This window comes from Strix uralensis, unplaced genomic scaffold (assembly GCF_047716275.1).
Source record: "Strix uralensis isolate ZFMK-TIS-50842 unplaced genomic scaffold, bStrUra1 scaffold_459, whole genome shotgun sequence".
Taxonomy (NCBI): domain Eukaryota; kingdom Metazoa; phylum Chordata; class Aves; order Strigiformes; family Strigidae; genus Strix; species Strix uralensis.
In genome coordinates, this window is record NW_027437053.1 from 7,228 (window position 1) to 33,410 (window position 26,183).

Below are 26,183 nucleotides of genomic sequence, written 5' to 3' on the forward strand. Positions count from 1 at the left end.
GAGGGGGTGCGAAGGGCGGGAAACTGAGGGGGGAAATGGCGGGAAGGGAGCGAGAGGGGGGTGAAGGGGGAAATGGTGCTTGGGGGGAGGGTTTGAGGGGAGAAATGGCGGCTGTGAGGGGGAAATGGAGCCCATGAGCGTAGTGAAGGGGGAAATGGTGGCCGTGAGGGGAGCTGAGGGGGGAAATGGCGGCCGTGAGGGGAGCTGAGGGGGAAATGGCGGCCGTGAGGGGAGCTGAGGGGGGAAATGGCGGCCGTGAGGGGAGCTGAGGGGGGAAATGGCGGCCGTGAGGGGAGCTGAGGGGGAAATGGCGGCCATGAGGGGAGCTGAGGGGGAAATGGCGGCCATGAGGGGAGCTGAGGGGGAAATGGCGGCCGTGAGGGGAGCTGAGGGGGGAAATGGCGGCCGTGAGGGGAGCTGAGGGGGAAATGGCGGCCGTGAGGGGAGCTGAGGGGGGAAATGGTGGCTGTGAGGGGGGAAATGGCACCTATGAGGGGTGGTGAAGGGAAAAATGGTGCTTATAAGGGGTGGTTGAGGGGGGCAAAATGGCGCCTGTGGGGCCTGAGGGGCGGCTGAGCGGGAAAATGGTGCTTGTGAGGGGGGAAATGGAGCCCGTGAAGGTGGTGAAAGGGGGAAATGGCGGCCGTGAGGGGTGGATGAGGGGGGAAATGGCGCCTGTTGGGGGAATGGCACCCGCGGGGGGCGAAGGTAAGAAACGGCGGCAGCGTGGGCCTCCGTGTCCCCACACGCGCGGTGTCCCCATCCCCGCGGTCGTGCCCTTGCTCCCCTCGCACGCGCGTGTGCCCCGGCACGTGGGCAGCGCTGCCCTCCCCGGCTCCTTCGTTAAGCCCTTTAATCTCCGGCGGTGACGAGCCGTGGGGACGGCAGAGCCCACGGACCCCCCCAAAATACCCCCCAAACCCCCTTAAATATACCCCCAACCCCCCTAAACATCCCCCAACCCCCTCCACCCCTCCCCAATCCCCCCTAAATATCCCCTAAATGCTCTCAAACCCCAAATCACCCTGAAAGTCCCTCAAAACATCCAACCCTCCGCCCCCAGACCCCATAGGTACCCCCAACCCTGCCAGACACCCCAAAAATACCCCCCCCCCGACCCCCCCAACAGGTACCCCCGGACCTCCCCGGACACCCATCGCCATGTCGGAGTCGGAGGAGAATGGAGAGGGTGAGTCTGGGCTGGGGGGGGGGGGGGGGGTGTCTTGGAGGGGATTTGGGGGTCCTGGGGAAGAAATTGGGGTTCAAGGGGGGGTCCCCAAGGGGATATGGGGTGCCCAAGAGTAGGGGGTGGCGGGGGGGGGGGGGCTGGTCTGTGTGTTCAGGGCTGATCCAGGGGTTGAAGGTTGGGGGGTGGGGGGTTGTCCAGGAGATTTCGGGGGGATCCAGGAGATTTTGGGGGGGTCCATGAGTGTCATGTCCCCCCCCCCCGGCCCCCCCCAAGGAGCTGCAGATGGGGGTGTTCAGGTCTGGTCCTGTGTGACCAGGGGTTGAAGGGTTGGTGGGGGGGGTGTCCAGGAGATTTGGGGAGGGGGCTGTGACGGTTTGGGGGGTCCAGGAGATTTGGGGGGGGATCCAGAAGATTTTGGGGGGGTCCTTAAGCGTCATGTCCCCCCCATGCCCCCCCACCTCCCCAAGGGGCTGCGGATGGGGGTGTTCAAGGTTGGTCCCTGTGTGACCAGGGGTTGGAGGGTTGAGGGGGGGTCCAGGAGATTTGGGGGGGGCGGGGAGGTGTCCGTGATGATCTGGGGGCAATCCAGGAGATTTTGGGGGGGGTCCTTAAGCATCATTATCCCCCCCCCCCAGGCCCCCCCAAAGGGCTGCCGTCCTACCCCGATGCCATGGGCCAACCCCTGGGGTGGCCGGTAGGTGAAAACCCCCGGGGGTGCAGCGGGCGGAGGGACCCCCCCCGGGCCAACGCCACCGACGTCCCCCCCACCCCCAAACACAAAGCTCAAGGTTCCGGGGGGGTCCATCGCTCCCCCCCGAGCCCTTTTCTGCCTCCGTCTCAACAACCCCGTCCGTCGAGCCGCCATCAGCATCGTCGAGTGGAAGTGAGTTGGGGGTTTTTGGGGGGGGGCTGGTGAAGACACCCCCCCCCCCCCCCCTCACACTCACCTTCACCCCAGGCCCTTCGACATCCTCATCCTCGCCACCATCTTCGCCAACTGCGTCGCCCTGGGGGTCTACATCCCCTTCCCCGAGGACGACTCCAACGCCGCCAACCACAACCTGGTGAGGACCCCCCCCCTTTAAAAAAATTAAAAAAAAAAAAAAAAAAGTGGGTTGGTGTCCCCCCCCCCGCCATTCTCTGCGCCGCCATTTTCCATTCACCGCACCCAGTGCCCTCAACTGGTCCCAGTCAAGCGCTGGTTTAACTCGTTAAAGAGATAACGAAGCCGCTTCGGGTGCCGCAGGAATGTGGGGGGGGGACGCCTTAAAACTGGGGTGTGTCCCCCCCCCTCCCAGAATGTGAATTTAACGGGGGGGGGGGGGGCGCCCCGCTGCGTCACACACATTCTGTTGGCTTAAGCCTCTTACCCAGCGCTAAGCCCGGCTTAACCGCTCCCGGGGAGACGCTGGGAAGAAGCGGGGGGGGGGTCCCTTAGGAAAAAGGGGGGTGCTGGGTATGATCTGGATTCTGGGGGGCCCCCCCCCCCCCTTTCTTTTTTTTTTTTTCTTCCTCCAGGAGCAGGTGGAATACGTCTTCCTCATCATCTTCACCGTGGAGACTTTCCTCAAAATCATCGCTTACGGGCTGGTCCTACACCCCAGCGCCTACATCCGCAACGGCTGGAACCTCCTCGACTTCGTCATCGTCATCGTGGGGTGAAGCGAAAGCGACAAGAAAAACCCCCAGGAAAAACGTAAAAAATATTTTCTAAAAAAAAAATAAAATATCATATTTTTTTTTTCAGGCTTTTTAGCGTGATTTTGGAACAGGCCTCGCACAAACCGGGCGAAGCCCATCACATGAGCGGCAAACCGGGCGGCCCTTCGACGTCAAAGCCCTGCGCGCCTTCCGCGTCCTCCGGCCCCTCCGCCTCGTCTCGGGCGTCCCCAGTGAGTTTTGGGGAACAAAAAACCCCCATTTGTATTTTTTTGGGGGGGGGGGCACGCCCCCCTAAATTTCCTTCCCCCCCCCGCCCCAGGCCTTCACATCGTGCTCAACTCCATCATGAAGGCGATGGTGCCGCTGCTGCACATCGCGCTGCTCGTCCTCTTCGTCATCATCATTTACGCCATCATCGGCCTCGAGCTCTTCATCTCGGCCGCATGCACAAAACCTGCTTCTTCGTCGGATCTGGTAAAAATTGGGGGCACCCCCCACCCCACCCCCCCAAAATCCTGAGGACACCACCCCACCCCCCCCCCAGTGATACACACACCCCCTGCCACAAGGCGCTTGGGCCCTCCCAAACCCTCTGACACCCCCCCAAAGGTCCCTAAATGTCCTGAGACCCCCCCCACAAAGGCACTTGGGCCCCCCCAAAACCCTCTGACACCCCCTCAGGGTCCCCCAAAACCCTGAAACCCCCCCCAGTGACACCCCCAAAGGCACTTAGACCCCCCCCAAACCCTCTGACACCCCCCCAAAGGTCCCTAAATGTCCTGAGACCCCCCCCACAAAGGCACTTGGGGCCCCCCCAAAACCCTCTGACACCCCCTCAGGGTCCCCCAAAACCCTGAACCCCCCCCAGTGACACCCCCAAAGGCACTTAGACCCCCCCCAAACCCTCTGACACCCCCCCAAAGGTCCCTAAATGTCCTGAGACCCCCCCACAAAGGCACTTGGGCCCCCCCCAAAACCCTCTGACACCCCCCCAGGGTCCCCCAAAACCCTGAAACCCTCCCCAGTGACACCCCCAAAGGCACTTGGGCCCCCCTAAACCCTCTGACACCCCCCCAAAGGTCCCTAAACGCCCTGAGACCCCCCCACAAAGGCACTTGGGCCCCCCCCAAAACCCTCTGACACCCCCCCAGGGTCCCCAAAACCCTGAAACCCTCCCCAGTGACACCCCCAAAGGCACTTGGGCCCCCCCTAAACCCTCTGACACCCCCCCAAAGGTCCCTAAACGCCCTGAGACCCCCCCACAAAGGCACTTGGGCCCCCCCCCAAACCCTCTGACACCCCCCCAGGGTCCCCCAAACCCTGAAACCCCCCCCAGAGACACCCCCAAAGGCACTTAGAACCCCCCCAAACCCTCTGACACCCCCCAAGGGCCCCTAAACTCCCTGAGCCCCCCCCACAAAGGCACTTGGACCCCCCCAAACCCCAAGACACCCCTAGTGACACCCCCCCAAAGGCACTTGGGCCCCCCCAAACCCTCTGACACCCCCCCAGGGTCCCCCCAAACCCTGAAACCCCCCCCAGAGACACCCCCAAAGGCACTTAGACCCCCCCAAACCCTCTGACACCCCCCCAAGGCCCCTAAACTCCCTGAGACCCCCCCACAAAGGCACTTGGGCCCCCCCCAAAACCCTCTGACACCCCCCCAGGGTCCCCCAAAACCCTGAAACCCTCCCCAGTGACACCCCCCAAAGGCACTTGGGCCCCCCTAAACCCTCTGACACCCCCCCAAAGGTCCCTAAATGTCCTGAGACCCCCCCACAAAGGCACTTGGGCCCCCCCAAAACCCTCTGACACCCCCTCAGGGTCCCCCAAAACCCTGAAACCCCCCCCAGTGACACCCCCAAAGGCACTTAGACCCCCCCAAACCCTCTGACACCCCCCCCAAAGGTCCCTAAATGTCCTGAGACCCCCCCACAAAGGCACTTGGGCCCCCCCCCAAAACCCTCTGACACCCCCCCAGGGTCCCCCAAAACCCTGAAACCCTCCCCAGTGACACCCCCAAAGGCACTTGGGCCCCCCTAAACCCTCTGACACCCCCCCAAAGGTCCCTAAATGTCCTGAGACCCCCCCACAAAGGCACTTGGGCCCCCCCCAAAACCCTCTGACACCCCCCCAGGGTCCCCCAAAACCTGAAACCCTCCCCCAGTGACACCCCCAAAGGCACTTGGGCCCCCCTAAACCCTCTGACACCCCCCCAAAGGTCCCTAAATGTCCTGAGACCCCCCCACAAAGGCACTTGGGCCCCCCCCAAAACCCTCTGACACCCCCCCAGGGTCCCCCCAAACCTGAAACCCTCCCCAGTGACACCCCCAAAGGCACTTGGGCCCCCCCAAAACCCTGTGACACCCCCCCAAAGGTCCCTAAATGTCCTGAGACCCCCCCCACAAAGGCACTTGGGCCCCCCCCAAAACCCTCTGACACCCCCCCAGGGTCCCCCAAAACCCTGAAACCCTCCCCAGTGACACCCCCAAAGGCACTTGGGCCCCCCCCAAACCCTCTGACACCCCCCCAAGGCCCCTAAACTCCCTGAGCCCCCCCCACAAAGGCACTTGGACCCCCCCAAACCCCAAGACACCCCTAGTGACACCCCCCAAAGGCACTTGGGCCCCCCCAAACCCTCTGACACCCCCCCAGGGTCCCCCCAAACCCTGAAACCTCCCCAGTGACACCCCCAAAGGCACTTGGGCCCCCCCAAACCCTCTGACACCCCCCTAAGGCCCCTAAACTCCCTGAGCCCCCCCCCCAAAGGCACTTAGACCCCCCAAACCCTCTGACACGCCCCAGCACCCCCCAAACCTCTTAGAGCTGCCCCGTGACACCCTCTAAAAGTGTTTGGACACCCCCAAACCCTCTGACACCCCCCAGGAGCCCCCCCAAACCTTGAAACCCCCCCAATGACACCCCCCAAAGTCTCTTGGACTCCCCCACACCCTTAAACCCCCCCCCCCCCTGCACCCCAGCTCCTTTCCCCCCCTCCCCAGCCCCAACATGTCGGACAAGCTCCCAACCCTCCATTTTAGGGGCGCACCTACCCCCTCCCCCACGCTTTTAAGGATATAACCCTCCTTTTAATCACTATTTTGGGGGTGCTGCTGCCCCCCCCCTACCCCCCCCAGACCTGGAATCGGAGGACGACCCCTCCCCTTGCGCCTTCTCGGGCCACGGCCGCGCCTGCCTGCAGAACAACACCGAGTGCCGGGGCCGCTGGGAAGGGCCCAACGGCGGCATCACCAACTTCGACAACTTCTTCTTCGCCATGCTCACCGTCTTCCAGTGCATCACCATGGAGGGCTGGACCGACGTCCTTTACTGGGTGAGCACCCCCCTCCCCAAAAAAACAACAAAAAAAAGCCACGCCCCCCCCCCCCCCCCCCCCCATTTTTCCTCAGCACCCCAAAATCCTTCCCGCTCGTCAAATCCTTCCCGCTCATAAAATCCTTCATAAATCCCCCAAAAATCCTCCTGACTGGACCAACATGTTGCTGAGGGGTGGATTTAAGTCCTCACTCCCCCCCCCAAACCCCCCCAATTTAACAGTGTGACCCTAAAATCTGCCCCCCTCCCTTTCTTGAGCACCCCAAAATCCCTCCTCTCTTCTCCAAGCCTCCAAAAATCTCCTAAAATCCCCCCGAAATGCTTCCAAATCCACCAACCAGTGCCCGAACGTCGTGTGTCCCCCCCATGTGTCGCTGAGGGGTGGATTTGGGGTCCCCCCTCCCCCCCATTTAAGTGTCATCCTAAAATCTGCCCCCCCAAATCCTTCCTGAGCACCCCAAAAACCTCCCCCCCCCTCTTAAAATGCCTTAAAAATCAACCCAAAATCCTCCCGACTCCGCCAACCGCCGCCCACATGTCGCTGAGGGGTGGATTTGGGGTCCCCCCTTCCCCCCAAACCCCCCCAATTTAACAGTGTGACCCCAAAATCTTCCCCCCCTCTTCCTGAGCCCCCCAAAATCCCCTAAAATCCCCCCAAAAATTGTTCTAATTCCACCAACCAGCACCCAAGTGTGGCGCTTATCACCCCACACGTCGCTGAGGGGGTGGATTTGGGGTCCCCCCTTCCCCCCAACCCCCCCCCAGTTTAACAGTGTGACCCCAAAATCTGCTCCTTCTCTTCCCTGAGCACCCCAAAATCCTTTCCCCCTTCCCCAAGCCCCCCAAAATTCCTTAAAAATCACCCCAAAATCCTCCCGACTCCACCAACCGGCACCCGAGCGTCGTGTGTCCCCCCACGTGTCGCTGAGAGGTGGATTTGGGGTCCCCCCCACCCCCAAATAAACATCACCCCAAAACTTGCCCCCCCAAATCCTTCCTGAGCACCCCAAAATCCTTCCCCCCACCCCAAAATCTCCTAAAAACCCCTAAAATCCTCCCAAACTTCTCATGACTCCGCCAACCGCCGCCCGAGCGTCGTGCATCCCCCCCTCATCGCTGAAGGGTGGCTTTGGGGTCCCCCCACCCCCCCAAATTTAAGAGTCACCCCAAAACCTCCCCCCCCCTTTTTTTTTTTTTTTTTTTTTTTTTAACCAGATGCAGGACGCGATGGGCCACGAGTTACCCTGGATTTACTTCGTCAGCCTCGTCATCTTCGGCTCCTTCTTCGTCCTCAATTTGGTGCTGGGGGTGCTCAGCGGGTAAGGCCATCGTTAGCGTGTTCTTAGCGTGTTCTTAGCGTGTTCTTAACATGTGTCCCCCCCCACCCCAGGGAGTTTTCCAAAGAGCGGGAGAAGGCGAAGGCCCGCGGCGACTTCCAGAAGCTGAGGGAGAAGCAGCAGCTGGAGGAGGATTTACGGGGCTACATGGACTGGATCACCCAGGCCGAGGACTTGGAGGGTGATGAGGACGAAGGGGAGCACGAAAAACACCGTAAGAGCTGTTTTTTTTTTGGGGGGGGGGTCCCCGTAAAATTTTTAACACCCCAAACCCACCCCCCAACTCTTACCCCCCAGGTTTGACCGCTGAGGATTTGATGGGCAAGAGGAAACCGCGGCTGAAGTGGCTCCGACACGCCAGTCACTCCACCGACACCCACAGTAACGACCCCCCCCCGCCCCCCGACGTTATCGGGGCTCCCTGGGCCCCCCCCCAAACTTGGGGTCCCCCTTTAACCCCCCCCCCCCCTTTTTTTTTCAGCCAGCCTTCCCGGCAGCGAGACGACGTCGGTCAACACCGAAACGGTGGGGGAGGAGGAGGCACATCCGACCGCCTGCGACCGCTGCCTGTGAGCGCCAAAATGGGGGGCCCCCCCCCTTCCCCCCAGCCCCTCGATACCTCCGGGGACCCCAAAACCAACCTCTACAGCACCTCAAGGTCACCTGGGACTCCCCCCATAACCCTCAAGGACCCTCTAAGCCCCCCAAAAGTCACCCCAGCACCTTATGACCCCCCTGGGTACCCCAGCTTCCCCCCCCTGTAACCCCAGGGACCCTCTAAGCCCCCCAAAAGTCACCCCAGCACCCTATGACCCCTCCAGGTACACCAACACCCTCTCTAATCACCCCCCCAGCACCCCAAAACTTCCCCCAGCACCCTATGACCCCCCCAGGCACCCCAACACCCCCTCTAATCACCCCCCCAGCACCCCAAAACTTCCCCCAGCACCCTATGACCCCCCCAGGCACCCCAACACCCCCTCTAATCACCCCCCCAGCACCCCAAAACTGCTCCCAGCACCCCTATGACCCCCCCCCCCGGGTACCCCAAACCCCCCCACAGGGCCTATTTCCCATGGCACCCCCCCAAAAATTTGGGGGTAACTCTGCGCTTTTTCCCTCCTCAGGGGTAAAATTACAAAGACGAAATTCTGGTGAGTGGGGAGAAAATTTGGGGGGAGGCTGTGGGAAAAAAGTGGGGGGCACAGTGTAGCCCCCCCCCCCCCCCCCACCAAATTCTCTTCTCTGACACCTCCCACCTGACGGGGGACGCTCTCTGTAACCCCAAACCCCCCCTTTCTGTCCCCAAAATAACCCCCGATGTCCGCCTGTCCCCTCCAACACCCCTCCCACCCCCCTGTACCCCCAAATCCCGCCCCCCCCAGCCGCCGCTTGCGCCGCCTGAACCGCCTGTGGCGCCGCCGGTGCCGCGGGGCGGTAAAATCCGTCTCCTTCTACTGGACCGTTTTACTCCTGGTGTTCCTCAACACCCTCACCATCGCCTCCGAGCACCACGGGCAACCCCCGTGGCTCACCCAGACGCAAGGTACAACCGCCCACCCCCCCCCCCGCCCCCCAACACCCCCTCCGACACCCCCAAATCTTCTTGATTAAACTCGGGGTGTTCCGTGTGTCCCCCCCCGCGCCCTCACCCCCTGCGTTGTAAAAGCTTACGCCAACAAGGCGCTGCTGTCGCTCTTCGCCGCCGAGATGGTGTTGAAACTCTACGCCCTGGGGCCCGCCTGTTACTTTGCCAGTTTTTTCAACCGTTTCGACTGTTTCGTGGTGTGCGGCGGCGTGTTGGAAACGGCGCTGGTGGAGCGAGGGGCCATGGAGCCCCTGGGCATCTCCGTCCTGCGCTGCGTCCGCCTCCTCCGCGTCTTTAAAGTCACCAGGTGACGAGGTGGGGGGGTGTAGGGACACTGTGACAGAGTGTAGGGAGACCGCGGCGGGGTGTAGGGACACGGTGATGGGGTGTAGGGATGTGGGAGGGTGTAGGGACAGTGTGACAGGGTGTAGGGACACTGTGAGGGGGTGTAGGGACAGTGTGACAAGGTGTAGGGAGACCGTGATGGGGTGTAGGGACATGGGAGAATGTGGGGACACCGCGATGGGGTGTAGGGAGAGTGTGACAGGGTGTAGGGAGACCGTGGCGGGGTGTAGGGACACGGTGATGGGGTGTAGGGATGTGGGAGGGTGTGGGGACACCACGATGGGGTGTAGGGACACTGTGATGGGGTGTAGGGATGTGGGAGGGTGTAGGGACAGTGTGACAGGGTGTAGGGACACTGTGAGGGGGTGTAGGGACAGTGTGACAAGGTGTAGGGAGACTGTGATGGGGTTTAGGGATGTGGGAGGGTGTGGGGACACCGCGATGGGGTGTAGGGACAGTGTGACAGGGTGTAGGGAGAGTGTGACAGGGTGTAGGGAGACCGTGGCGGGGTGTAGGGACATGGTGATGGGGTGTAGGGATGTGGGAGGGTGTGGGGACACTGTGACAGGGTGTAGGGACACTGCGAGGGGGTGTAGGGACCTGGGAGGGTGTAGGGACAGTGTGACAGGGTGTAGGGAGAGTGTGACAGGGTGTAGGGAGACCACGGCGGGGTGTAGGGACATTGTGATGGGGTGTAGGGATGTGGGAGGGCGTAGGGACGGTGTGACAGGGTGTAGGGACACTGTGACAGGGTGTAGGGATGTGGGAGGGTGTGGGGACACCGCGACGGGGTGTAGGGACACCAGCGCAGGGTGTAGGGACACTGGTGGGGTGTAGGGACACCGTGACAGGGTGTAGGAACACGGGAGGGTGTAGGGACACTGTGACAGGGTGTAGGGACACGGGAGGGTGTAGGGACACTGTGACAGGGTGTAGGGACACCGTGACAGGGCGTAGGGACACGGGAGGGTGTAGGGACACCCCGCTGGGGCGTAGGGACACCGTGACAGGGCGCAGGGACACGGTGGGGGTGCAGGGCCACCAGCGCAGGGTGTGGCCCCACCGCAGCGCCCCAGCTCCCCTCTCCCAGTCCCCTCCCAGTCAACCCAGTATCCCATAGGCACTGGGCGTCGCTGAGCAACCTGGTGGGCTCCTTGTTGAACTCGATGAAGTCGATCGCGTCCCTCCTCCTCCTCCTCTTCCTCTTCATCATCATCTTCGCCCTCCTGGGGATGCAGCTGTTCGGGGGCCGCTTCAGCTTTGACGAGACCCAAACCAAGCGCAGCACCTTCGATACCTTCCCCCAGGCGCTGCTCACCGTCTTCCAGGTACCCCAAAACCTGCGGGGGGGCACCCCAAAAATTTTGGGGGGGTGGGGGGGGGCTGTGGAGGGACACAGGACCCCCCCCCCCCCCAAAATCTGGGCGCGGGGGAAGCGCCAAATTCATGGGAGTTTCCAAAACGCAGAGTGAAAGAGGGGGGGGGAGGCTGAAATCTGGGGGGGGGGACACCCCGAAATCTAGGGGGACACACACCCCAAAATCTGAAATGCATCGGGGGACCCTAAAACCCATAGCGGACCCCTAAAATCGCTGGGGAAGCCCAAAATTTGTGGGGAAAACTGGAAGCCTTGGGGGGGACCCCGAAATCTGTAAGAGACCCCAAAATCCCTGGGGGGACCCCAAAATCCCTGGGGAACCTTGAAACCTTTGTGGGGGACCCCAAAATCCCTGGGGAACGCCAAAATCTGGGGGAGACCCTGAAACTCATGAGGGACCCCAAAACCTGTGGGGGACCCCAAAATCTATTGGGGAATCTGAAACCTGGGGGGGACCCCAAAATCTATTGGGGACTCCAAAATCTATTGGGGAAACTGAAACCTGGGGGGGACCCCAAAATCTGGGGGAGACCCAGAAACCCATGGGGGACCCCAAAATCCCTAGGGGACACCAAAACCTGTGGGGGACCCCAAAATCTATTGGGTAATCTGAAACCTGGGGGGGACCCCAAAATCCCTGGGGGACCCCAAAATATGGGGGAGACCCAGAAACCCATGAGGGACCCCAAAATCTGGGGGGGGACCCCAAAATCTGGGGGAGACCCAGAAACCTATGGGGGACCCCAAAATCCCTAGGGGACACCAAAACCTGTGGGGGACCCCGAAATCTATTGGGGAATCTGAAACCGGGGGGGGACCCCAAAATCCTTGGGGGACCCCAAAATCCCTAGGGGACACCAAAACCTGTGGGGGACCCCGAAATCTATTGGGGAATCTAAAACAGGGGGGGACCCCAAAATCCCTGGGGGACCTCAAAATATGGGGGAGACCCAGAAACCCATGGGGTGACCCCAAAATCCATGGGGTGACCCCAAAACCCATGGGGGATCCCAAAACCTGTGGGAGACCCTGAAACCCCCGGGGGACCCCAAAACCCATAGGACACCCCAAAACCTATGAATCCCCCCCCAAAAAAAACCAACCTCCTTCCTTCACCCTCCTATAGTTGTCGCTCCGGGGGTGATGGGTGACCGGGAGACATACTGGGAGCACTGGTGGAGACTGGGGGGGGCGGGGGACCACAGGCGCTGAGGTTTTGGGGTGACACTGGTGTTTTGGGGGTGTCGTCCCCCCCCAACACCCCCCAGATCCTGACGGGGGAGGACTGGAACGCGGTGATGTACGACGGGATCATGGCCTACGGGGGCCCCGTTTTCCCCGGGATGCTCGTTTGCGTTTACTTCGTCATCCTCTTCATCTGCGGGAACTGTGAGGAAAAGTGGGGGGGGAACTGGGACAGACTGGGAGAGGGGGGAGCCAGGGAACTGGGACGGACTGGGAGAGGGGGGAGTCAGGGAACTGGGAGGGGGGGAACTGGGAAGGGGGAGACGCTGGGGTTGGGGAGCGAGAAGGAGAGATTGGGACTGGGAGCAGGAGCGAACCCCGAAAGAAGGGGACTGGGAGGCTACTGGGAGGCTACTGGGAGGCTACTGGGAGGCTACTGGGAGGGCTGGTTAACCCTTTCCTCCCCGCAGACATTCTCCTCAACGTCTTCCTGGCCATCGCGGTCGACAACTTGGCCGACGCCGACAACATCAACTCGAAGGCTGGAAAAAAGTGAGTGGAGGGGGACGGGGGGGTTTGGGGGGGGGCTGGGGTCCCTTTTGGGGGGGTTGGGAGGGGGCCCCCAAATGCCTGAGTCACTTTGGGGGGGGGCTGGGTCCCTTTTGGGGGGCCTCCAGACACCTGGGTCCCTTTTGGGGGGGGCTGGGTCCCTTTTGGGGGTTTTGGGGGGGCACCCAAATGCCTGAGTCCATTTGGGGGGGGGTTGGGTCCCTTTTGGGGAGCCCCCAGACACGTGGGTCCCTTTTGGGGGGGTTGGGTCCCTTTTGGGGAGCCCCCAGACACCTGGGTCCCTTTTGGGGGTGTTGGGTCCCTTTTGGGGGCCCCCACACACCTGGGTCCCTTTTGGGGGTGTTGGGTCCCTTTTGGGGAGCCCCCGGACACGTGGGTCCCTTTTGGGGGGGGCTGGGTCCCTTTTGGGGGGCCCCCAGACACCTGGGTCCCTTTTGGGGGTGTTGGGTCCCTTTTGGGGAGCCCCCGGACACGTGGGTCCCTTTTGGGGGGGGCTGGGTCCCTTTTGGGGGGCCCCCAGACACCTGGGTCCCTTTTGGGGGGGTTGGGTCCCTTTTGGGGGGCCCCCAGACACCTGGGTCCCTTTTGGGGAGCCCCCAGACACCTGGGTCCCTTTTGGGGGGGGCTGGGTCCCTTTTGGGGTGCCCCCAGACACCTGGGTCCCTTTTTGGGGGGGCTGGGTCCCTTTTGGGGGGCCCCCAGACCCCTGGGTCCCTTTTTGGGGGCGCTCCCCTGGCTGAGCCCCCCCCTTTCCCCCCCCCCCTCCAGGGACAAGGCCGGGGAGGCAGAAGCGGCCGCGGGGAGGCCAGGACGTGAGCGTGAAGGTGACTATGGGGGGGTGTGTGTGTGTGTGTTTGGGGGTTCCCCCCCCCCCAAATTGTGCCCTTTTACCCCCCCCCCAACTTTTTCCACTCCCAGGTCGAGGGGGAGCAGGCGGAGGAGGAGGAGGAGGAGGAAGGGAGCGAGGAAGGTGAGTGTCACCCTCCCCCTGGCGGGGGGTCAGGGGGTTGGGGGGAGGCTCAGTGACAGCCCCTGTGCCCTGTAGGTGACGAGGAAGCCGGGGGGGAGCGGGACAGTCTGGGGGGGCCCCGACTGGAGCCCCCGGAGGAGCCCCCCAAAACCAAAGTGGCGCCGATCCCCGAGGGCAGCGCCTTCTTCCTGCTGGGCAGCACCAACCCGTGAGAGGGGGACACTGGGAGCACTGGGAGGACTGGGAGGGGGGATACAAGGGATATGGGGGGACTGGGAACCAGAACTGGGGATATTGGAAGGGGTGGAGGGGGGATACAAGGGGCTGGGGACAAACTGGGAGCACTGGGAGGACTGGACGGGGGGCGCTGAGGATGCTGGGGGACTGGGGATGCAAACTGGGAGCACTGGGAGGTGTGGATGGGGCATACAAGGGACTGGGGACAAACTGGGAGCACTGGGAGGTTTGAATGGGGGATACAAGGGACTGGGGACAAACTGGGAGCACTGGGAGGTGTGGATGGGGGATACAAGGGACTGGGGACAAACTGGGAGCACTGGGAGGTGTGGATGGGGGATACAAGGGACTGGGGACAAACTGGGAGCACTGGGAGGTGTGGATGGGGGATACAAGGGACTGGGGACAAACTGGGAGCACTGGGAGGTGTGGATGGGGGATACAAGGGACTGGGGACAAACTGGGAGCACTGGGAGGACTGGGCGGGGGATGCTGAGGACGCTGGGGCACTGGGGATGCAAACTGGGAGCACTGGGAGGTGTGGATGGGGGATACAAGGGACTGGGGACAAACTGGGAGCACTGGGAGGACTGGGAGGGGGACGCTGAAGACGCTGGGGGACTGGGGATGCAAACTGGGAGCACTGGGAGGTGTGGATGGGGGATACAAGGGACTGGGGACAAACTGGGGGCACTGGGAGAACTGGACTGGGGATACAGGGGACGGGGGACACGAACTGGGGATACTGGGAGGACTGGGACTGTGGACAATAGGAACATTGGGGGATGGAGACTGGGAACAAACTGGGAACACTGGGAGGACTGGGAGTGGGGATACAAGGGACATGGGGGGACTGGGGACACAAACTGGGGATACTGGGAGGACTGGGGCTGGGAGCACGATGTGGCACACGGTGGGGACTGGGGGACACTTGAGGGGGAAACTGGGAGGAACTGGGCTTAACTGGAATAGGGGGATCCCCCTGCAGGGGGGACCTGGGAGCGCTGGGGGGAAGGGGGCGCCCAGTAAACTGGTGGGGGGAGCTACTGGGAGTTAACTGGGAGCACTGGTGCTCGGCGCAGGCTGCGGGTGCGGTGCCACGCCCTCATCCACCACCACGTCTTCACCAACCTCATCCTCGTCTTCATCATCCTCAGCAGCGTCTCGCTGGCCGCCGAGGACCCCGTCCGCGCCCACTCGCCCCGCAACCACGTGGGCTACTGGGCAAACTGGGAGAAACTGGGACAAACTGGGACGGGGATGGCGGGGGGGTGGGGGAGAGGAGTTTATTTACACCATAACCACGTGGGACACTTGGGATCCGCTCGCCCGGTGATGGGGAAGTGGGGGGGGACTGGGAAGAGCTGGGGGTCCCTGGGGGGGGTTTGGGGGTCCCTGGGGGGGATTTGGGGTGTCCTTGGGGGGGGGGGTTGGGGGTCCCTGGGGGCCATTTGGGGTGTCCTTGGGGGGGGTTTGGGGGTCCCTGGGGGCTTTTGTGGTGTCCTGGGGGGGGTTGGGGTGCCCTGGGGGGCGGTTGGGGGTCCGGGGGGATTTTGGGGTGTCCTGGGGGGGGGGGGGGTTGGGGTGTCCTGGGGGGGGTTTGGGGTGTTTTGGGGGGGTCCGGGGGGGGGGTTTGTGAGGCCCGGGGTGGGTTTTGGGGGGCCCTGGGGGGGTGTCGGGGTCACCCCGTTTCCCCCCCAGATCCTGGGTTACTTCGACTACGCCTTCACCTCCATCTTCACCGTGGAGATCCTGCTCAAGGTACGGGGGGGTGGGGGGGTCCCCCTCAGGTTTTGGGGGGGTCCCCAGGGTGTTTTTTTTAGGGGGGGGGGGATCCCCGAAGTCGGGGTTCACGGCCTCCCCCAGATGACGGCGTTCGGCGCCTTCCTGCACAAAGGCTCCTTCTGCCGCAACTGGTTCAACCTCCTCGACCTGCTGGTGGTCGGCGTCTCCCTCATCTCCTTCGGCATCCAGTGAGCACTGGGGGAGAACTGGGAGTGCAACTGGGGGGCACTGGGAGGCACTGGGAGTGCCTTTGGGGGCACTGGGAGGTTCTGGGAGTGCCTTTGAGGGCACTGGGAGCTCCAGTGGGGGTACTGGGAGGTACTGTGAGTGCCTTTGGGGGCACTGGGAGGCACTAGGAGCTCCAGTGGGGGTACTGGGAGGTACTGGGAGTGTCTTTGGGGGCACTGGGAGGCACTGGGAGGTACTGGGAGTGTCTTTGGGGGCGCTGGGAGGCACTGGGAGCTCCAGTGGGGGCACTGGGAGGTACTGGGAGTGTCTTTGGGGGCACTGGGAGCTCCAGTGGGGGCACTGGGAGGTACTGGGAGTGTCTTTGGGGGCACTGGGAGGCACGAGGAGCTCCAGTGGGGGCACTGGGAGGTACTGGGAGTGTCTTTGAGGGCACTGGGAGGCACTAGGAGCTCCAGTGGGGGTGCTGGGAGGTACTGGGAGTGCCTTTGGGGACACTGGGAGGCACTAGGAGCTCCAGTGGGGGCACTGGGAGGTACTGGGAGTGCCTTTGGGGGCACTGGGAGCTCCAGTGGGGGCACTGGGAGGCACTGGGAGCTCCAGTGGGGGCACTGGGAGTGTCTTTGGGGGCACTGGGAGGCACTAGGAGCTCCAGTGGGGGTACTGGGAGGTACTGGGAGTGCCTTTGGGGGCACTGGGAGGCACTAGGAGCTCCAGTGGGGGCACTGGGAGGTACTGGGAGTGCCTTTGGGGGCACTAGGAGCTCCAGTGGGGGTACTGGGAGGTACAGGGAGTGCCTTTGGGGGCACTGGGAGGCACTGGGATCACAACTGGGGGCACTGGGAGCACCATCAGGGGCACTGGAAGTGCCTTGAGGTTACTAGGAGGCACTGGGAGCTCCACTGGGGGCACTGGGAGTGACTTGAAGGGCAGTGGGATTGTTGCTGGGAGCACTGGGAATGTCTTTGAGGGCACTGGGAGTGCAACTGGGGGCACTGGGAAGCAACTGGGGGCACTGGGAAAGCTACTAGTTGGACTGGGAGGGTACAAGGAACACCACTGGGAGTAGTGGGAGACACTGGGAGCGTTACTGGGAGTTAACTGGGAGCACTGGTGTCCCGCGGCAGCTCCAGCGCCATCTCGGTGGTGAAGATCCTGCGGGTGCTGCGGGTGCTGCGACCCCTGCGAGCCATCAACCGCGCCAAAGGCCTCAAGGTGCGCCACTGGGAGGAACTGGGAGGCACTGGGAGGGACAGGAGACACCCAGCAAATGCCTGTAGGCTGTACTGGTGGGACTGGGAGGCACCGGGGCCCCTGTGTGGGGTGTCGCTGGGGTGACACCGCACATGGGTGACAGTGGTGGCACCGTGTCCCTGACAGGAGGGTGTCAGGGGTGTCCCCGTGTCCGGGTGTCCCCAACATACCGGTGTCCCCGTGTCTGGGTGTCCCCAACATACCAGTGTCCCCGTGTCTGAGTGTCCCTTTGTCCAGGTGTCCCTGTGTCTGAGTGTCCCCATGTCCAGGTGTCCCCGTGTCGGGGTGTCCCCGTGTCCGGGTGTCCCCATGTCCGGGTGTCCCCGTGTCCGGGTGTCCCCGTGTCGGGGTGTCCCCGTGTCCGGGTGTCCCCGTGTCAGGGTGTCCCCATGTCCGGGTGTCCCCATGTCAGGGTGTCCCCGTGTCCGGGTGTCCCCGTGTCAGGGTGTCCCCATGTCCGGGTGTCCCCATGTCCGGGTGTCCCCGTGTCAGGGTGTCCCTGTGTCGGGGTGTCCCCGTGTCCGGGTGTCCCCGTGTCCGGGTGTCCCTGTGTTAGAGTGTCCCCATGTCCGGGTGTCCCCATGTCCGGGTGTCCCCGTGTCGGGGTGTCCCCGTGTCGGGGTGTCCCTGTGTCGGGGTGTCCCCGTGTTAGAGTGTCCCCGTGTCAGGGTGTCCCTGTGTCGGGGTGTCCCCGTGTTAGAGTGTCCCCGTGTCAGGGTGTCCCTGTGTCGGGGTGTCCCTGTGTCAGGGTGTCCCTGTGTCGGGGTGTCCCTGTGTCCGGGTGTCCCTGTGTTAGAGTGTCCCCGTGTCGGGGTGTCCCCGTGTCGGGGTGTCCCCGTGTCAGGGTGTCCCTGTGTCGGGGTGTCCCTGTGTCCGGGTGTCCCCGTGTCGGGGTGTCCCCGTGTCCGGGTGTCCCCGTGTCAGGGTGTCCCTGTGTCCAGGTGTCCCCGTGTCCGGGTGTCCCCGTGTCCGGGTGTCCCCATGTCCGGGTGTCCCCGTGTCAGGGTGTCCCCGTGTCCAGGTGTCCCCGTGTCGGGGTGTTGCTGACGTCCGCCTGTCCCCCCCCCCCCCCAGCACGTGGTTCAATGCGTCTTCGTGGCCATTCGCACCATCGGCAACATCATGATCGTCACCACGCTGCTGCAGTTCATGTTCGCCTGCATCGGGGTGCAGCTCTTCAAGGTGGGGGGGCGACACCCCCGCGGACACCCCCAACCCCGGGGGGGGTCCCCAAAACCCCCCTGAGGGGCCGGGGTCCCCCCTGAGCCCCCCCCGTTTCCTCAGGGCAAGTTCTACAGTTGCACCGACGAGGCCAAACACACCCCCGGCGAGTGCAAGTGGGTCCCTGAACCCCCAAACTGACCCCCCCGCACCCCCAAACTGACCCCCCCGCACCCCCAAACTGTCCCCCCGCCCCCCCAAACTGACCCCCCCGCACCCCCCCTGCACCCCCAAACCGACACCCCCCCCCCCACTGCCCTGGTGCTCCCTGAGAGTGAGTGTGAGTGTGGGCTGAGGGTGAGCGAGGGCGGGGGGGGGGGGAGTGCAGGTTGGAGGTGGAGTGGGAGTGTGGGCTGAGTGTGAGTGTAGCTTGATTGCGAGTGTAGGCTTGAGTATGAGTGCAGGCTGAGTGTAGATTGAGCGTGTGTGTAGCTTGAGTGTGAGGGCAGATGTGAGTGTAGGCTGAGTGTGAGTGTGTAGATTGTGTCAGCTGAGTGAGAGCGTAGCTTGAGTGAGTTTAGGGTGAGTGTGAGTGTAGCATGAGTGTGAGTGTAGATTGTGAGTGTGCCTTGAGTGTAGGTGTAGATTGTGAGTGTAGCTTGAGTGAGTGTAGGCTTAGTGTGAGTGTACCTTGGGTGTGAGTGCAGGCTGAGTGTGAGTGGATTGTGAGTGCAGGCTAAGTGAGAGTGTAGCTTGAGTGTGAGTGTAGGCTGAGTGTGAGTGTAGATTGTGAGTGTCAGCTGAGTGAGAGTGTAGCTTGAGTGAGTTTAGGCTTAGTGTGAGTGTAGGATGAGTGCGAGTGTAGATTGTGAATGCAGGGTGAGTGTGAGTGTAGCTTGAGTGAGTGTGGGCTTAGTGTGAGTGTACCTTGGGTGTGAGTGCAGGCTGAGTGAGAGTGTAGCTTGAGTGTGAGTGTATCTTGAGTGTGAGTGTGGAGTGTGAGTGCAGGCTGAGTGTGAGTGTACCTTGTATGAGCGTACCTTGAGTGTGAGTGCAGGCTGAGTGTGAGTGTAGCGTGTGAGTGTACCTTGAGTGTAGCTTGTGAGCGCAGGCTGAGTGAGTGTGTAGCTTGAGCGACTGTAGGCTGAGTGTGAGTGTGAGCACACCTGGAGTGTGAGTGCAGGCTGAGTGTGAGTGTACCTTGTATGTGTGTACCTTGAGTGTGAGTGCAGGCTGAGTGTGAGTGTACCTTGTATGTGTGTACCTTGAGTGTGAGTGCAGGCTGAGTGTGAGTGTAGCGTGTGAGTGTACCTTGAGTGTGAGTGTAGCTTGTGAGCGCAGGCTCAGTGAGTGTGTAGCCTGAGCGAGTGTAGGCTTAGTGTGAGTGTACCTCGAGTGTGAGTGCAGGCCGAGTGTGAGTGTAGCTTGAGTGAGCTTAGGCTTAGCGTGAGTGCAGGCTGAGTGTGAGTGTGGATTGTGACTGCAGGCTAAGTGACAGCGTAGCTTGAGTGAGTGCAGGCCGAGTGTGAGTGTACCTTGAGTGTGAGTGCGAGTGCAGGTTGTGAGTGCAGGCTGAGCACGAGCGTAGCCTGAGCTTAGGCTTAGCGTGAGCACACCCGGTGCGCGAGCGCCGGCGGCTCCCCCGGCCCCGCGCTGTCGGGGTGTCACCCCCCCACCCCCCCCCCCCCAAACTCCAGGTGTGGGTGCCCCCACCCACCCCCTCCCCCCGCGCAGGGGCACCTTCCTGGTGTACAAGGACGGGGACGTGTCCCACCCGGCCGTGCGCGAGCGCCTGTGGCACAACAGCGACTTCAACTTCGACAACGTGCTGGCGGGGATGATGGCGCTCTTCACCGTCTCCACCTTCGAGGGGTGGCCCGCGTGAGTCGTCACCCCCACCCCGGGGGTCCCCTGTGTCCCCCCGTCATGCTGGCGTGGTGGTGACAGCCACCTGTGTGGGTGTCGTGTCCCCCCAGCCACGTGTCATCGCGGTGTCACATTGTCACCCCGGCCACCTGTGCGGGTGTTGTGACCCCCAACCCATATGTATGAGGCCACCGCGGTGTCACTTTGTCACCCAGCTGCCTGTGCGGGTGTCATGTCCCCCCACCCATGTGTCACCGCGGTGTCACATTGTCACCCCGGCCACCTGTATGGGTGTCATGTCCCCCCACCCACGTGCCACCACAGTGTCATGTTGTCACCTCGGCCACCTGTGCGGGTGTTGTGTCCCCCAACCCACGTGTCTGAGGCCACTGTAGTGTCACTTTGTCACCCCAGCTGCCTGTGTGGGTGTTGTGTCCCCCCACCCACGTGCCACTGTGGTGTCATGTTGTCACCTCGGCCACCTGTGGAGGTGTCACATTGTCACCCAGGCCACCTGTGCGGGTGTCGTGTCCCCCCACCCACGTGCCACCACGGTGTCACTTTGTCACCCCGGCCGCCTGTGCGGGTGGGTGTTGTCCCCCCCTCCCCAGCCACCCGAGGCCACCGCGGTGTCACTTTGTCACCCCGCCGCGGCGCTGACAACCGCCCACGCGGGTGCCGTGTCCCCCCCACCCCGTCAGGCTGTTGTACAAAGCGATTGACGCCAACGCCGAGGACCAGGGGCCCATCTACAACTACCGGGTGGAGATCTCCATCTTCTTCATCGTCTACATCATCGTCATCGCCTTCTTCATGATGAACATCTTCGTCGGCTTCGTCATCATCACCTTCCGGGCGCAGGGCGAGAGCGAGTACCGCAACTGCGAGCTGGACAAGAACCAGGTGTCTGAGGCCACCGCGGTGTCACCCGCCTGGCGCGGGGTTGTGTGTCGTGTCCCCTTCCCTCCCCACCCAGGTGTCTGAGGCCACCGCGGTGTCACCCGGTTGGCGTGGTGTGCGTGGTGGTGACAGTTGGCTGTGGGGTGTTGTGTCACCTCCCCAACCAGGTGTCTGAGGCCACCACGGTGTCACCCGGCTGGTGTGGTGTGCGTGGTGGTGACAGTTGGCTGTGGGGTGTTGTGTCACCCCCCAACCAGGTGTCACCCAGCTGGCGCGGTGTGTGTGGTGGTGACAGTTGGCTGTGGGGTGTTGTGTCACCCCCCAACCAGGTGTCTGAGGCCACCGCGGTGTCACCCGGTTGGCGTGGTGGTGACAGTTGGCTGTGGGGTGTTGTGTCACCTCCCCAACCAGGTGTCTGAGGCCACCACGGTGTCACTTTGTCACCCTTCTGCAGTGCTGTGTGGCGGTAACGGCTGGTTGGGGGGGTGGGGGGGTGTTGTCAACCCTCAGGCAGGTGTCTCGAGGCCACTGCGGTGTCACTTTGTCACCCCTTCACAGCGTGTGGTGGTGACAGCCGGCTGTGCGGGTGTTGTGTCCCCCCACCCACGTGCCACCACGGTGTCACTTTGTCACCCCAGCTGCCTGTGTGGGTGTTGTGTCCCCCCACCCACATGCCACCACGGTGTCACTTTGTCACCCCAGCTGCCTGTGCGGTTGTGTCCCCCCACCCACATGCCACCACGGCGTCACACTGTCACCCTGGCCACCTGTACAAGTATTGTGTCCCCCCCAACCAGATACCCGAGGCCACCACAGTGTCACTTTGTCACCCCGGCCGCCCGTGCGGGGGTCGTATCCCCCCACCCCGCCCCGCCCCACGCGGTGCCCCCAGCCGCCTCGTCCGCGCGGCTGCTGCCCCCCGCACCCCCTTCCCCCCTCAACCCGTGGCCACCGCGGTGTCACTTTGTCACCCCGCGGGTGTCACCCCCCCCCCGGCAGCGGCAGTGCGTGGAGTACGCCCTGAAGGCCCAACCCTTGCGGCGTTACATCCCCAAGAACCGCAGCCAGTACCGCGTCTGGGCCATGGTCAACTCCACCGCCTTCGAGTACATCATGTTCATCCTCATCCTCCTCAACACCATCGCTTTGGCCGTGCAGGTGGGGTTTTGGGGAACACTTGGGGACCCCCCCCCCCACCCCCCGGGAGTTTTTTTACCCTTTTCCTCCTTTTTTTAACTCCTTTTTTCAAGCACTACGAGCAATCGAAACCCTTCAACTACGTGATGGATCTACTCAACATGGTCTTCACGGGGCTCTTCACCATCGAGATGGTGCTCAAGCTCATCGCCTTCAAACCCCGCGTAGGGTCACGGGACCGGGGTGGGGTGGGGGGGTGGGGGGTCACCCACCTCAAAAAAAGGGGGTGTCAGGGGTAACCCCCCCCCCACACACACACACCCCCCCCACCCCCAGCACTATTTCGCCGACGCCTGGAACACCTTCGACGCCCTCATCGTGGTGGGGAGCGTGGTGGATATCGCCGTCACCGAGGTCAACGTGAGTCATGTTCCCCCCTCCCCCCCGCCTCTTTTTGGGGTGTTTTGGGGTTTTTTTTTTGGTTTGGGGGGGGGGGGGGGGGGGGGGGGGTCCCGGCTACCTGGGTCTCTCCCCGTCACCGCGTCCGTGGTCCTCACGTCCATCTGTGTGTGTCCATCCACCTCCATCGCGGCTGCGTGTGACAGAACGGGGGGCACGTTGGTGAGGTACGAGGGGAAAGGGGGGGGGGGGGACACACAGGAGTTTTGGGGTGCCCCCTCACCCCCCCCCCCCCAAAAAAATCCACCCCCCCGCAGAGCTCGGAGGACAGTTCCCGCATCTCCATCACCTTTTTCCGCCTCTTCCGGGTGATGCGGTTGGTGAAGCTGCTCTCCAAGGGCGAGGGCATCCGCACGTTGCTCTGGACCTTCGTCAAATCCTTCCAGGTGGGTGACGGTGACATAAAAGGGGGTGAAGGGGACAAAAAAAAAAAATAAAAATTGTTGTCACCCTGATGTCACCCTGACGTCACTCTGATGTCACCCGCCCGCCCCACAGGCCCTGCCCTACGTCGCTCTCCTCATCGCCATGATCTTCTTCATCTACGCCGTCATCGGGATGCAGGTGAGGATGAGGAGGATGAGGGGGGTACCCCCCAGCCCCCCCCCCTCTTTGACGTGTCGTGTGTCCCCCCCCCCCTTGTCCCTGTCCCCCGCCCCCGCAAAGACTTTTGGGAAGGTGGCGCTGCAGGACGGGACCCAGATCAACCGCAACAACAACTTCCAGACCTTCCCCCAGGCCGTGCTGCTGCTCTTCAGGTGGGGGGGGGGACACCTTATAGGGGGTCTATAGGGTTTGGGGGGACCCTATAGGGGCTCTCTAGGGTCTGGGGGGACCCTAAGAGGGGGGCTAGAGGGTCTGGGGGGGGACCCTATAGGGGCTTTACAGGGTCTGGGGGGGCTCTTATAGGATCAGCAGGGATCCTAAAGGGGTTCTATAGGGGTTGGGGGGCCCCATAGGGGCTCTTTAGGGACTGGGGGGACCCTATAGGAGCTCTAGAGGGTCTGGGGGGACCCTGTAGGGGTTCTATAGGATCTGGGGGGACACTATAAAGGTGCTACAAGGTCTGGGGGGATGCTATAGGGGTTCTGTAGGATCTGGGGACCCTATAGGGGCTCTATAGGGTCCGGAGGGTGCTATAGGGTCTGGAGGATTCTACAGGGTCTGGAGGGTTCTATAGGGCCCAGATGGGCTTCATAGGGTCCACAGGGGCTCTATAGCATCCAGAAGTGCTCTATAAGGCCTGGAGAGGTTCTATAGGGTCCGGAGGGGCTCTATGGAGTCCATAGGGGCTCTATAGGGCAGCGCTGGGCGTGTGGGGCACAGGTGTGCCATGGGGGAGGCCTGGCAGGAGATCATGCTGGGTGGGGGGGGTGAGCTCTGTGGGGGCTCTATAGGGTCTGGGGGGACTCTATAGGGTCCAGAAGTGCTCTATAGGGTCCGGAGGGGCTTTATAGGGTCTGGAGGAGCTCTATAGTGTCCAGAAGTGCTCTATAGGGTCCAGAGGTGATCTATAGGGTCTAGGGGGGGTTCTATAGGGTCCGGGGGGGTTCTATAGGGTCCAGGGGGGCTCTATAGGGTCCGTGGGGGCTCTATAGGGCAGCGCTGGGCGTGTGGGGCGCAGGTGCGCCACGGGGGAGGCCTGGCAGGAGATCATGCTGGCCAGCCTGCCCGGCAAACGCTGCGACCCGGAGTCGGACGCGGGCCCCGGCGAGGAGTTCACCTGCGGCAGCAACTTCGCCATCGCCTACTTCATCAGCTTCTTCATGCTCTGCGCCTTCCTGGTGAGCCCCACGGCGGCACAGCCCCACGGCGGCACAGCCCCACGGCGCCCCTGCCCCACGGCGGCACAGCCCACCCTGGGCACCCAAAACACGGCTCGGCCCCTAGTAACAACGAGTCTCTGCCCCATAGCAAGACTCTTGCCCTATAGCGACAGTCTCTGCCCCATAGCAAAGCTCTTGCCCTATAGTGATAGTCTCTGCCCCATAGGAACAGCTTCTGCCCTATAGCAACACCCATGCCTTATAGCAACAGCTTCTGCCCCACAGCAACAGTCTCACCCCATAGCAACAGGCCCTGCCCTATAGCAACACCCTCTGCCCCATAGCACCAGCCATGCCCTATAGCAACACCCTCTGCCCCATAGCACCAGCCATGCCCTATAGCAACAACCTCTGCCCCATAGCACCAGCCATGCCCTGTAGCAACAGCCCTGCCCTATAGCAACAACCTCTGCCCCATAGCAAAGCTCTTGCCCTATAGTGATAGTCTCTGCCCCATAGGAACAGCTTCTGCCCTATAGCAACACCCATGCCTTATAGCAACAGCTTCTGCCCCACAGCAACAGTCTCACCCCATAGCAACAGGCCCTGCCCTATAGCAACACCCTCTGCCCCATAGCACCAGCCATGCCCTATAGCAACAACCTCTGCCCCATAGCACCAGCCATGCCCTATAGCAACAACCTCTGCCCCATAGCACCAGCCATGCCCTGTAGCAACAACCTCTGCCCCATAGCACCAGCCATGCCCTATAGCAACAGCCCTGCCCTATAGCAACAACCTCTGCCCCATAGCAAGTCTCACCCCATAGCAACAGCCCTGCCCTATAGCAACACCCTCTACCCCACAGCACCAGTCTCACCCCACAGCAACAGCCCCTGCCCTATAGCAAATCACCCCATAGCAGCGGCCCTGCCCCACAGCACCCCATAGCCTCTTCCCCCCCCCAGATCATCAACCTCTTCGTGGCCGTGATCATGGACAACTTCGACTACCTGACGCGCGACTGGTCCATCCTGGGCCCCCACCACCTGGACGAGTTCAAACGCGTCTGGTCCGAGTACGACCCCGCTGCCAGGTCCGTGTGTGTCCCCCCCGCCCCCCCCCCCAAGAACTGGGAGACCCCCTGGAGATATGGGGGGGACACACACACCCCCCCCCCCCGTGACCCCCCCACCCCCCCTCCAGGGGTCGCATCAAACACCTGGACGTGGTGACGCTGTTGCGGCGCATCCAACCCCCGTTGGGTTTCGGGAAGCTTTGCCCCCACCGCGTCGCCTGTAAGGTCAGCCGGGGCGGGGTTAATGCTTTTTTTTTTTTTTGGGGGGGGGCCTTTTTTAGCCAAATTTCCCATTTTTTTACCCCCCCCCAGCGCTTGGTGGCCATGAACATGCCCCTCAACTCGGACGGGACCGTGACCTTCAACGCCACCCTCTTCGCCTTGGTCCGCACCTCCCTCAAAATTAAGACGGAAGGTTGGGGGATTATTATTATTTTTTTTTTTTTTTTTTTGGGGGGGGGGGGGGGGGGGTGACCCCCAAAATTAATTAAAAATTAAACGAACTCAATTCCCTCAGGGAACTTGGACGTGGCCAACAAGGAGCTGCGCGCCGTGGTCAAGAAGATTTGGAAGAGGACGAAGCCCAAGTTGTTGGATGAAGTGATTCCCCCCCCGAGGGTGAGTGGGCCCCCCCCCCCCCTAAAAAAATAATAAAAAAACCCCTTTTGGGGGGTCTACGCCCCCCCTGAACTGCCCCCCCCAACCTTTTAGAGGAGGAGGTCACCGTGGGCAAGTTTTACGCCACTTTCCTGATCCAGGATTATTTCCGCAAGTTCCGCCGGCGGAAGGAGCGG

At 62.4% G+C, this 26,183-nt stretch overlaps 1 protein-coding gene and 1 long non-coding RNA gene across 2 annotated transcripts; one reads left to right on the forward strand and one right to left on the reverse strand.

Moving 5' to 3' along the window:
- Positions 1-645: 645 nt before the first annotated feature.
- Positions 646-26,183, forward strand: LOC141938946 (voltage-dependent L-type calcium channel subunit alpha-1F-like). Its single transcript, XM_074857977.1, is given in 48 exon segments — positions 646-708; positions 1,130-1,189; positions 1,825-1,913; positions 1,916-1,957; positions 1,959-2,000; positions 2,002-2,072; positions 2,148-2,253; positions 2,708-2,847; positions 2,937-3,012; positions 3,015-3,081; positions 3,171-3,286; positions 3,289-3,325; positions 5,989-6,185; positions 7,403-7,506; positions 7,578-7,738; positions 7,822-7,905; positions 8,006-8,093; positions 8,652-8,678; positions 8,910-9,070; positions 9,194-9,419; positions 10,578-10,785; positions 12,104-12,224; positions 12,491-12,572; positions 13,359-13,389; positions 13,391-13,414; positions 13,509-13,560; positions 13,636-13,768; positions 14,880-15,009; positions 15,499-15,558; positions 15,664-15,770; positions 16,896-16,983; positions 18,097-18,204; positions 18,307-18,359; positions 19,918-20,064; positions 20,751-20,952; positions 21,949-22,107; positions 22,200-22,310; positions 22,423-22,506; positions 22,692-22,712; positions 22,803-22,931; positions 23,044-23,109; positions 23,212-23,303; positions 24,170-24,329; positions 25,280-25,407; positions 25,518-25,614; positions 25,702-25,804; positions 25,907-26,007; positions 26,101-26,183. Coding segments are annotated over 48 exon segments (4,785 nt in total). The 5' UTR covers positions 646-656; the 3' UTR covers positions 26,143-26,183.
- On the reverse strand, positions 7,423-9,308 carry LOC141938947 (uncharacterized). The gene is made up of 2 exons (XR_012627440.1): positions 9,199-9,308; positions 7,423-7,629 (listed from the first exon to the last, which is right to left on the reverse strand). It is a non-coding gene; the product is annotated as an uncharacterized LOC141938947 (long non-coding RNA).